General features: G+C 38.2%; 1 protein-coding gene across 1 annotated transcript; it reads left to right on the top strand.

The window, feature by feature from the left end:
• Positions 1 to 7,616: 7,616 nt before the first annotated feature.
• On the top strand, positions 7,617 to 9,924 carry Nxph1 (neurexophilin 1). Its single transcript, XM_032906940.1, has one exon. It carries the CDS (start codon positions 7,894 to 7,896, stop codon positions 8,722 to 8,724), a length of 831 nt encoding a protein of 276 aa, XP_032762831.1. The 5' UTR covers positions 7,617 to 7,893; the 3' UTR covers positions 8,725 to 9,924.
• The last annotated feature ends 3,591 nt before the right edge of the window (positions 9,925 to 13,515 follow it).

Below are 13,515 nucleotides of genomic sequence, written 5' to 3'. Positions count from 1 at the left end.
AAGAAGGTCTTTGAGGGCTACGTGTCCCCCATATCTTGATCATGTAACTGAAAATGATCTTTTATTATAGCAACTACACATGTATGAGCATAAACCGTGCAATGAGTGAGTGGTTTTTGTGTCACAAGCAGCCTCACCTCTAGAGGACATGAGTGCAATGAAGAAAGTATGTTCTATAAGGATATCCATCTTTTTTTTTTTTTTTGATAAAGTAGTTGTAAAAAAGGTTAACAAAAGCCTTGCTAATGTAACCCAGCTTGCGAGAGTTAAAAATGACTAAGATAAATGTCTTCAATTTATGAATAGATCAAAATGAAGTTAAACAACCAAGTTAAGAAAGGATGACCAAAATGCGAATGCTTCATTCCTTCTTTAAAAGGGGAACAAGAATAGCCTTGGGAGGGAATAGGGAGGCAAAGTTTAGAACAGAGGCTGAAGAAACACCCATTCAGATCCTGCCCCACATGTGGCCCATACATATACAGCCACCAAACTAGATAAAATGGAAGAAGCAAAGAAGTGCAGGCTGACAGGAACCGGATATAGATCTCTCCTGAGAGACACAACCAGAATATGGTGAATGCCAGCGGCAAACCACTTAACTGAGAACAGAACCCCTGTTGAAGGAATCAGAGAAAAGACTGAAAGAGCTTGAAGGGGCTCGAGACCCCATATGAACAACAATGCCAACCAACCAGAGCTTCCAGGGACTAAGCCACTACCCAAAGACTATACATGGACTGACCCTGGGCTCCAACCTCATAGATAGCAATGAATAGCCTAGTAAGAGCACCAGTGGAAGGAGAAGCCCTTGGTCCTGCCAAGACTGAACCCCCAGTGAACAGGATTGTGGTGGGAGGGCGGTAATGGGGGGAGAATGGGGAGGGAAACACCTATATAGAAGGGGAGGGGGAGGAGTTAAGGGGATGTTGGCCTGGAAACCGGGAAAGGGAATAACAATTGAATTGTAAATAAGAAATATCCAATTTAATAAAGATGGAGAAAAAAATAAAACTTAGGGCAAGTGACAAAAAAAAAAAAGAAAAGAAAAGAATGTATATCAAGGGTGAGTCAGTGGCCAATGAAAACACTTTTAGGCATAAGTAAACTTGTAATTTATCTTAAACTTTTTCTGTAAAACTCACACAGCCTATACACGCAGACAATTTAAATTTTCATGTCAGAGAAGGAACTGGGATGTCATGATGTTTAAAAAATTATTTTACCTTATGGGATAACTAAGTAGTTGTTTTTATCTTATAAACTTTAAAACCCTATTTGTACACTCTAGTTTTTGTGTATGTGTGCACTTAAATAAAATGCAGCAGTATGTATAAGATGCTAGATAAAGTGTTCACTTAACTAGAGTCACCTGATGTTCTGAAGCAGATATTGAGCACATTAATCATAAAATGACAAAGTGAATTTGCAATCATAAAGCAGTTTATTTGGTGATTAGTTTCTCGCTCATCAGAAATATTGCTTAAGTTTCAAGCTGTCTCAGTTTTTTCCTTTTTGGATTCAAGCATTCATGCACTTGATATAGTAAATAATAAAATTTCAAGGTAGATGTAGGATTACTTATATTTATATCCAATAGTAATAGGTCAACAGCACAGTGATGGAATTGGTGGAAATTAAGAGGCATCTCATTGCATTTTTGTAAGTATGGAAAAATGAGTGTTTGTGGGCATCTCTTTTTCAGAAGGCCAGAAATGTAGTTCAGGTGGGAGGGAAGTTGAAGGACGGTATATTTCATAACAATATTGTTTTTCATTGAGTCTTCAATATCACTTTGGCACGATATATAATCAATGATGAGAAAATTTTAAACGTTTGGCCATATAACATATAAAAATGGACCTGTCAAGGCAGAGCAAGACTTCGATGAACACACTTCACCTGCATTGGTCATTGTTTCCTCTATATTTCCATTCAAAACTCCTGCCTCAGATATAAATGTTTCATTTTAGGAGCACACTCTGTCTCTGTGCTTAATGCTTATGTTGTCAGGATGCATCATCTTAAAAATGCACACATTTGAAAACATCTAAATGGACGGCACACAGGTGAACATACCTTCTGGACATCATTATCATTCGGAAGAGAATAATCAGCAAACCTTTCAGGTTTTTCTATATTTCAAAAAAAAAATTCAGAGTACTTTGATTTTTGTAACATGACAAGTTGTTATACCTTCACATTCCAGTTGGATGGCAAGAATTATAGTAGAAGAAAATTCATTAATTTTTAGCCTTTTTGTGTTTCCCTTTAGTCAGTACATAATCAAATTCAATCAGACTTAGTGGCGCACAGTAATTTCAACACTACACATGTAGAAACAGGATCCTGATCACGAGTTCAAGAGCAGCCTGAGCTATGTAGTAAGACTCTTTCTCAAAACAAGAAATATTAAAAAACAATTAACGAAATTGATTTATTTCTATCTGTGAAATATTGATTAAATACATATTTCACATCCTCTTTTTTCTTTCATTACTTAGTACTGATTTCCGCAGTATGTCTTACAACTTAACCATTTAACTAGCCTCTCGACTCTCAAGATCTTCCTCTACCAGTCTGCCTTTGATGCCTAGTGGACGACTTTTCTAGAGCTAGGATTACCTACCTAAAAACAAAGCAAAATCCAATCTCAGTAATTCTCTATTACCTAAGATGAAAATTAAATTTAATAGTTGAACATTCAGAATTTGGAGGTGGTCTCCTGTATGTTCTACCCATGTATCTGACAAAGTTCCTGGAGCCCAGAGACAGAATTTATCCTTCTGTCTTCTCTCTCGTCCTCAATTCCTTCCTGTAGACAAATTAAAAACTGAATCTCCTGTGGTGTGCCACAGTATAGTGTAGGCGTATTGATACATCTACACGCATGCACATATGCACGTGCATCATGGAATGACTACATGTAGCGCCTTACACATTCATCTCTGGTTTTGATGGGGATCTTACTTGGCTTGATTTCATTGTGAGTGGAACATAAAAGTTTGAACTCAGGAAGGGAATAGATGGCAGTTGCTGGAGAGTTCGGGGATAGAAGAGAGAGGAGATACTTACCACAGGAAACGCGCGGGGATAGAAGAGAGAGGAGATACTTACCACAGGAAACGAAGTCATGATGGCATGGTAGGCAACTATTTTCTATGTTGTCATTGTCATGTTTCCTCTGGACTTTGTTATTATGTGGAAACATTGTGTTCCCCGTGTTTGGGAGAATTCCTCTAGCTCATTACCTACTATGTACATATCAAGACAATGCAATCTAGATCTTGGGATCATCTACTGTGTTGTATCTATGCTGCTTTTAAACTTTGCAACTTTCAGAGCATTACACATGCCACTGGTGGCACCACAGATTCGACTGTAAAATCCTCGTGATCAAGAACCAAGCATACACCACCTATCTTTGCTTTTCTCTATTGAAAATCTTATTAACAGAGTCTCATTCCACAGCTATTCAATTCATAAAACAAAAGAAATCACAGTAGTTAATATTGAAGACATGAAGAAACCCATTGTTAAGGCTTTTTTCATTTGGTATCTCATTACTGTTATTCTCCCATAGATATTGTCCTATTCTCTTCAACTAAGGGGGAGGAACAGCAAGAGCATGTAGCATATAAAGGTGTGGCTGACGGTTACCACTGGAAGATGTTTTGATTTGGAAGCCACACTCCGGATTTTCTTGATTGCACTGCTCAAGGCTTTGCATCCGACTACCTAAGGCAGAGACATTCACTGCTTTTGGTGCTTGAGCTATTTAATAGATGAACTCATCCTCATCCTTTGTTACTTGGACTTTTACTGCTTATTTAACCAGCCATGTTTCTCAGATTATAACCTCAGCACTTGAAAACAATGTGTGCCTCCTCTTTTAAAAACATTTCAGCACATTTAATTTTTAGATCCAATATATCTTCTCAGGTTTGCTAAGATATATTTTACAGTATTTTATTTTGGTTAACATGTTTCCCATTAGGGATGCCCTTTGAACCAATCTGGGAGTATTTAACACCGTTTGCTGCCTAGAGTTATGATTCTGCCGAGCAGGTTTCTAGTATTTATTTCATTCTTTATTACGTGAAGCTTTGGGCATGCATCTTGCCCATCTTCTCTCTCTCTTAGTATGATTTTTTTAAAAAAAAATTGTTTACATTTACAGTTCTGCTAAAGACAGATTTTCTTAAAAAGTTTGGCTACTTTCAAATACTACCCCGTTACCCATAGGTGTTCATGACCACAAGTCACATGGGAAATTGTGATGATTATGAATATTGACACTGACGGTGAATACTCAGCACATGCCTGCGACTTTCTTTGGTGCTTTGAAGGAGGTGTTCTATGTAATCCTCGCACCATCCCTGTGAGAGGTATGGGCAGTCCCTTCTAGTTTCTGGATTGGAAAAACATGATTTCTATATAAGATTCGCACATAACCCAGTTGTCAAGGCTCAGAGCCAAGTGTGAGATTCAGATAGTCACTCAGAAGTCCAAATACACAATCCCTATGGTTGTGGAGAATATAATTTAGAGCTGAACAATAGGTATTCTGCCAAAAAATCAGAGGTTTGTTCATTCCTTAGAATCATAGCATATCCTGGATACAGTGGTTCTTCTTTAAATCATGTGCCCCACCTCTACACAATTTTCCCCTTTTATTTCCTACCTGTTGTTGATAAATTGCACTGTAAGTGTTTTTTTCCTCTTCAGTCTTGGGACAATTTCACTACAGCTTTGTTAACAAGTGCACGGCAGAAATATCATATTACAGTCCTTTGTTGATTCTGAGATAAAGTGCCTGAAAGCCACTCTGTGAATGCTTGAATTTATCTTTGCTAGCCAAACAATGGGGACACATCTAACTCTGAGGAAAAGAATCAGAGAAAAGTATATGTATATGTTTTATGCCATTTATTCTAAAGTATAAATATGAGGACTGTAGGAAGATGATGCTTGTATAGTTAGGCGAGTATACATTTGAATGTTTTACCACAAAATAGGTGTCTTACCAATTACATATATTATAGTTTAAAATAGATGCCACACCATTGTAAAGTTTTTTTCTGCCTTTATTTACCTCTTTTCTTCCACTGCTGGGTACTGAATCCAGGACACCTGCTGGCAAGTGCTCAGAATTTGTGTATATTATTTCATCCTAAAATGGAATACTTTGAAGTGCATTTCATGTAGGGAATTATAAAAATAAATTTAGCTGCTTCTATTATTTTGTTATTGTGATGGATAATATTAACTCTGAAACTATCATGGTTTTCTCTTTATATGAGATACTAATATTAGCCCATAACAGATTGACATAATTAAGCAAAGAGATAGTTGGCAAATTAATTTTATACTTATTTTATACAGACTCCTATGTCTAATTCCCTTCCATTAAATAATATTTCCCCTTCTATTTTAGGTCACAGTATTCAGTCTATGTTAGAATTTTGCTGTTATAGTCATGCATGCTTCTTGGATATGATCCATTCTTGAAATATGAGGAGAAAACATAGGACACAGTTTTAGTAGAAGGAGAATAGAAAAAAAATCAGTGTAAAGGCAGAACAGAATTGACAGCAGAAAGAATACTTAGTGTTTCTTCTAAAAGAAAATTGGTAGCAAAGATACCCTCCTCCTTATTTCCTGCATTATTTTAAGATGGAAAAGCTCTATGTAGGCCATCTCTGATGATACTAGTGACTTGATTTGTATGGGAGGTGATAAACTAAATGTCTGAAGAATGACAGTGACAGTGAACAAAAGCTTGGCCTTAACTTCCTTTAAGTGTGAACATGTCCATACTGTTACCTATCTATTCTTTCTGCAACACTGTCTTTGTTAGGGTTTTACTGCTGTGAACAAACACCATGACCAAGGCAACTCTTATAAAGCACAACATTGAATTGGGGCTGGCTTACAGGTTCAGAGGTTCAGTCCATTGTCATCAAGATGGGGGCACGGCAACATCTAGGCAGGCATGGTGCAGGAGGAGCTGAGAGTTCTACATCTTCATCTGAAGGCAGTTAGTGGGAAACTCACTTCCAGGCAGCCAGGATGAGGGTCTTAAGCCTACAGTCACCGTGACACGCCTACTCCAACAAGGCCACACCTTCTAATAGTGCCACTCCCTGGATCAAGCATATTCAAACCATAATAAGCACATCCTGTTCCTAGAATATGACTCTCTGTATTTGTCTGTCTGCTTGTAAAATCTACTTTGATCTGTTGTGTGTGTCCAGGTTGGCATAGGTTGTATAGATTTCCCCTGGAGATGCCAAGAACATGCAATAGGATATGGAGTCTAAACCTGAAAGGTTTTTGTCTGTTGTTTATTTGCTTGTATTTTAGTTTTTGTGTTAGCTTCTCCAGTGTCTCAGCCTTGGTTTTGTAAGGTGAAGTCATGACATATAAACACAGGAGAAAACATATTTTATCTTAGATGCAATAAGTTTACATGGAAATTGGTGCAGCATTTCTTAAGCTCAGCAGTTTTCCAAATAAGACAACTTTGAGTGCTATTTGTGGGAATGGTCCCACACCAATTATGTTTTTGCAAGGAAGTGACAGAATGGGGAACAAACCCTTGCTCCTAAGCTTATGGACTCCAGGAGGTGTTGTAGACTTTTTTTTCCATCATAAGTATCTGATGAAGGATGTTTTTGGTAGGGATCTGTGTCAAGAGGCAAACATGGATAAGTCTACAGGTGCCAGTGGGCATGGTCTAGAACACAGTTCTAATTCCCAATGCACCTACCTCATTCAGGAGAGCTTTTTATCAATGACCTTTTACTCTCAGAACTTTTTGGATGAAAGTGAAAGTAGAGTTCTAAGAGGCTGATGTGATCCAAATGCACCTCCCTTAGGGGGAGTCTCAGACTCATGTTTGAGAAGGAAGGGGCTTTATTGGGAAACTTAGCTTTATGATGTACCTAGTGGACATTCCATCACCAACCTCAGCCGAATGGGTCAATCCATGTGGCCAATGGTTTGCCTTCATGGGCTGTTGCTTCCTGTGGGTTCTGGGTTGTGTTTACAAATTGTGTGTCCCCAGTATCCCATGTCAGAATGAGCAATTGTTGCTTTGAGGCCATTAGGGTACTGGTTACTTTGAACTCCTGGGTCCTCTGAGGGATTGTTTCACAGAGGCAAGATAGAATCTTGGAGAACATCTTTCAAATGTGACTCTCACAACCTCAGTTGAAGTGATCTCCCAACTTTATGTTGCTTTTCAGATTGTCAAATGTCTACCTGGTGGTGATTATTACCTTCCATTTCTTTTCTTAAACACCATTTTAAACCCTGAAATAAAAAAAATGACATGTGTTGTGTCTGGTGCTTATGATAAGTACGTGTGATTGTGTGTGTGTGTGTGTGTGTGTGTGTGTGTGTGTGTGTGTGTGTGTGTGCTGACAAGTTAAAATTCTCTTTGTAAAACTGCAGTTTCTAGTATAATATTCACATAAGCAATCAAAAATTTAAAAGTAGATAGGTTATCAGCTACCACATTTATAAGGAGTATATAGTTTTAGAGTTTGATTCTGAAGCAGAAAAAATAACATACTGATTATAAATATTTACTTCAAAGGTGGGTTTTGATGCTGAGAAATTATTTACTTTAATTTAGTTTATATTTGAATTCAGTTTGGCTTCCTCAGCCTTTTTCTCTGTGAGTCAATGTTTTATATGGATCTTCAGGTCAGGCCTGATGGTTTTCAGCCACCCACAGCACCTCTTTTGCACTGTTGAATAAAAATAGAAGCGGTATTTTATACCACTTAATAAACAGTGGCCGGATACTGGAGGTGCTTTTAAGAACAATAACAACAACAACAAAAAAGTCATCATTTAATTATAAGCCTCCCAGCAAGATCTGGAATGCATGCGTTGCCTATTCTTAGATGTGGAGATGTAAATAAACACTCATCTTTTAAATTCTTTTCTCAGGTCACATGTGCCAATCTAACAAATGGTGGAAAATCGGAACTTCTGAAGTCAGGAAACAGCAAGTCCACACTAAAGCACATATGGACAGAAAGCAGCAAAGACTTGTCTATCAGTCGGCTCCTCTCACAGACTTTCCGTGGTAAAGAAAATGGCACAGATTTGGACCTGCGCTATGACACCCCAGAACCTTATTCCGAGCAAGACCTCTGGGACTGGCTGAGGAACTCCACAGATCTTCAGGAGCCTCGGCCCAGGGCCAAAAGACGGCCCATTGTTAAAACCGGCAAGTTCAAGAAAATGTTCGGATGGGGTGATTTTCATTCCAACATCAAAACAGTGAAGCTAAACCTGTTGATAACTGGGAAAATTGTAGATCATGGCAATGGAACGTTTAGTGTGTATTTCAGGCATAATTCCACTGGTCAAGGGAATGTATCTGTCAGCCTGGTGCCCCCAACAAAAATCGTGGAATTCGATTTGGCACAACAAACCGTGATTGATGCCAAAGATTCCAAGTCCTTCAACTGTCGTATTGAATATGAGAAGGTTGACAAGGCCACCAAGAACACACTCTGCAACTACGACCCTTCAAAAACCTGTTACCAGGAGCAGACCCAAAGTCACGTGTCCTGGCTCTGCTCTAAGCCCTTCAAGGTGATCTGTATTTACATTTCCTTTTATAGTACAGACTATAAACTAGTACAGAAAGTATGCCCTGACTACAACTACCACAGTGACACACCTTACTTCCCCTCCGGATGAAGACGAACAGGGCATGAGACTGAAGCCTGAGGAATTACAGGTCATAGGACAGGGCTGTTACCTTAAGGAAGAAGGTCACATCTGTTGCCTGGAATGTGTCTACACTGCTGCTCTTGTTGACTGGTGCGAACATGCTAGTGGAAAACAGTTGATGTAATTTCTGCACAGTCAGCTTCATCTCTCAGCATAGTTGTAAATCACCATAGATCTCAGAGTCTCATCTGAAGACATGCTCTCACTGTAGAGACACATGAGCACCCAGCACCCACTCCTGCACATTTCAGCTCACATCTATCATGGTACCCTTTGAGAGGGCTTTCATTGTCTTGACTCATGATGGTTCAGGATAAACTATGATCAAACACAAAGAATTAACTAGACAGAGGATGTATCTAACATGCCGTTATGGAAATCTCTTTTAAGGTCTTGAGTCCATGCTAATCAATAGTCCCCACTCATGCATTCCTACTGCTTGGAGTAGCTGTGCTGGTGAATACTACTGTAGGAGTTATATGCTTGTTAAATGGAAAAAAATGTGTCTTTAGAGCTCAGTATTCTTTATTTTATGAACACAACACAGTGTAGTAGCTTTTTCCCAGCATACAGTAGGCACATTCAAGGTGATACAGGATGGCTTTTCTTTCTGTGGAGGGAGGAGCTTGTTCTGAGTAAAGATGAGCAAACATTTGGAATTTACATGTGGGCGGACACTGGGAATTACAGCTTTTCTTGCCTATCACCGGACCTTTGCAATGTTGAGACCAACTAAGGCTGCTTAACACAAGTTCTGATCATTATATAAGAAGGGAAATGCCGGGCAGACACCATGTAAGTTATAAGTGTCTGTCTTATCTTTACTACACATATTGTAACAAACTCAATATCCTAGTCTTCATTTGTATGAATGGTTTGTACTGTATATAGTTTAACCAAGTGTTATTTGAGCTGCTTATTAATATTAAATTGTACTTGTCTCTCTGCTTGTTATTGGTTAAAAAGAAAAAAGGATCTAAGGAATCAATTTTATCAATGTAGCTGTGAACTCCATTAAAAAAAGACAAATTTAATATACAAAGCATCTATTCAGCTCAAGTATTGTTGAAAGCTATACATATACAACATTACACTGTCTGTATTTAGATATTTTATTTCTGGAAAAAATGTACATAAAAATAAAACCCTTAAAGTTGAGTTTCAATACGTACGTGTGTAACATGGTGATTTAAATGGTTCTGACAAGAAGAATGTGCTGGAATACAGCCACGGGTTTGCATCACATGTCTTTGAATTTGAGCAGAATTATCTAAATTGCTATTAACTGCCTAGTCAAAACAACTTAAGAGTCTCAGTCTCTAGCTTGGGAAATAATTGTGGCATACAACATTGCATGCATTTTTGGTTTACTGTAATGTTAGCTATTTAAGTGTACCAAGAAGGAAAGAAAAAAAAATCATCAGCGAACATAGGGAGAATATTGTTGTTGCCTAAGTTAATTATAATGAGTAGACCTTCTCCCGTGTACAGTCTTTATTTAATTGGAGCATTGAAGCAAAGGCCATGTTTTCTGTATAAAAGAAAACCGAGCTGTCTTGAAGATGTGAATTTGCCCGAGTGGTTGTGATGACACTGTTCTACTGAAGAAATTGGGACAGCAGTGGAGAGCTCCAAGTCTCAAATTCCTTATACCAGAGGAGACCAAACTATGGATGTAGTGATGTATACGGACACTAAGATTTATTTTTACAGTTGCTGTACACAGTCCTAGAAAAATAAACAGCTGAAGAAATGTACAAGATCACTCCTTTTTAAAGCACAGGGTTGGATGTTGAACTACAAAGCATCCCAAAAGCTAGCCTAAAAGTCAAATTAGGAGCTGGGTGTCTTTCTCAGAGGAAAACAACAGGAAGATGGCAGTGAAACAAAGCTACACAGTTCTAAAGTGAGAGCTCAATCAGCACTCTCCTGAAGAAGTCTTCATTTGTTAATCAAATGGGTACCCTGCTACCTGTCCTTAGAACATCTGCCCTGCGTAGGTAGACATTTGTATCAGTATGTGCATGGACTGTCCGTGAAACATAGAACTGTGGCAGCACGGGCAGTGAGAGCTTCATACTCTTTGATATGCTAGTCCCAAATAAGCCTTTTCTGGTGCCTATAAATCATGACCACTTCAGACTTGTTTCTCAGCCAACAAAAGAGATAAAGGGAGAAAGCATTTGTTTACTTTAGAGTTATTTGTTGATTGAACTGTGGCTCTCATTTATGTGGTCTGAAGTGTCTTTTTTTTCCAATCCATAATTCAAAATGAGATAAAAACCTGCTTCAGTCTCTACCTTCCTCTTCTGTTCTGCCATGCTGTCACCCAACAAAAATACTGTTCATATATCTATACAAACATAAAGAATATTCCTGACAGAGTGATTCATTTATCTGCCATTCTAGAGATTTCTTTAGAGAAACAAAATGAAAACACATAGGCAAATTTTGATTTCAATAATTCAAAAATCTAAACTTTTAGACTCATTTTGGGCCTTTAAATATCTTTCCGAACTCCAACATTTTCAACACTGACCGTGTATTATACCAAGAACTCATGGTGCCACAGAAGTTTAACAATTTATCTGCATCCAATGAATTCTGCCTTTGGTTGCCAGGAACTAGGGAGGGGAAGATCATCAGTGTGGAGATTTCAGATACGCATACTAAAATTCTATTAGAGCAACTTGACACTTCAGTGAACTAGTCAACTAAGTTTTAATTATGTCTAAAAATGTGCTGGTCCTCTGGAAAAATGAACTTTATGTAGTGATAAAGAAACGCATCTCAGATATTTAAAAATTGTCTTACACTTTTGAGAAGATACCGAAGAGAACTTCCAGGAGTACAGTGCATCTGAAAGAAGCAAGGGTTGTCAATCATGTAGTTTCCTTAAAAAAAAAATCAACAGATATGAAATTAAGAAAAAAGATATTATCATAGTTTCTTGCTTCTATGAAGAAAAACAGTATTCTCAGTTTATCCATTTGTGATCAAAAATTAAAAAGTCGACATAATATAGTTTTAGCTTTTGGTTCCATGGCCATCAGTGGAGCCTTTGTGTTTGAGCAGAAGGGGACATAGTAGTAATAATGCAGACGCTAGTGCTATTCTGCAAGGACTGGAGAGGCCTGTTAAATGTAAAAGTGTTGCCGTATCTTCACTTCAACAAGGAATTGTAAGCCATATTTTCTTTTTTTTTTTTTTTTTTTTTTTTTTTTTTCTTTTTTGGGCTGGGGACCCAACCCAGGGCCTTGCGCTTCCCAGGCAAGCGCTTACCACTGAGCAAATCCCCAACCCCATATTTTCTAACCCAATAGATTTAAACAAATCCTGAGAAGCTTACGAAACTGTTTTCTTTCTGTTTTCCCACTGCTTTGCATGGAAAAGCTGCTTAGCCAATATAAACAGCCCCTTGGAAGAACAGCGTGCATCTTCCCCATCAACTGCGCATGCCAAATTTTAGCCAGAAGCAAACGCAAATGGATGCTTATATGCTTCCAAAGACTTAGCTGACACATCAGCTGCAGTCACTTTATTAACTGCCCATTTATTTTAATTAGTTTTATTTTTATTCAAGTCAAATAGAAGTCAGTAGACACCTTTGAAGATTAAAAAAAAAACAGAAGTTGATTTGCCTAAACATGATCACTATTAGTTTATAAGTGTCAAAAACATGAATTCATCTGTGTAGCCTGAGCAGGATCCTTAAAACCTGATGACTGGGTCAGCATTTTGAAGAGGTTTCAGACACATGTGTATCAGAGAATGATTGCCATGAAACACTGAAAGATTTAGGATTTGCTCTCCAAATTTGATACCCAATAAAAAATAAAGTAAAATATATAATTATGTTCCTTTCTACTAGGGTGGAAATATGTAAGTCTTACAAATAAAGAATTCTAGCTTTGATTTTTCTCTGAGCAATGTCGAGAGAAACATTCTAAAATGAGTGCCATGCATCTGAAAAGACGTCTTAACTTGGACCAAATGAACTTCAGTGCTTGTATTTCTGCCTTTCAGGGACACACATCACATTCACTGGTGAGTTACAGGGAGCTGGTGAAACTACTAGAAGTGTGAGCTGAGTTGCTTTTCCTTGGTGGCTGCAACAGCTATTATTAGGGGAGGTCTAGATCTATTCTAGGTTTTAACCTGGATTAGACAGTCACATCCATTCTTCTTTGTGTAGCCCTGGTGTCCTGGACTTATTTGTTCTATAGCTCAGGTTAGACTTGAATCAATAGATCCACCTGAACCTGCCTTCAGGTGCTGGGATTAAAGGTGTGACTACCACCACCCCAGCCCCCACAATCTTTTCTATTCCCACCTGGCTGGCACTGTTTTCTTATAAAGATTCTGAGTTAGGGCCTCACATAACAGCTCTAGCATCCCTAGTCTCCTACCATCTTGTCTAACCAAACAAAGGTTTGGACTTGATCCTTGCAGTTGTGACTGTTGAAGAAATACAGCAAGAACTTTGGTAGCATGCAGCAACTGCTAAATAACTATAGTACACACACACACACACACACACACACACACACACACACACACACACGTCACTGTCAAAATTAATTCTTTAACCTTTCTGAAACCTAATTTTCATGTTAAGTTTATTTATGTACTTATTTTTTGCATTTATAACAGTGTTTCAGGAGAATGCACATCACATATCTGTTCAGTGATTTCATGTTCAGGATTCCTCATACAAAGTTACTGTACAAATTTCAACCCTGGCCCCAGCTTAGGCAG

This window comes from Rattus rattus, chromosome 6 (genome assembly GCF_011064425.1).
Source record: "Rattus rattus isolate New Zealand chromosome 6, Rrattus_CSIRO_v1, whole genome shotgun sequence".
NCBI lineage: Eukaryota > Metazoa > Chordata > Mammalia > Rodentia > Muridae > Rattus > Rattus rattus.
This window is presented reverse-complemented; position numbering and strand designations above follow the sequence as displayed.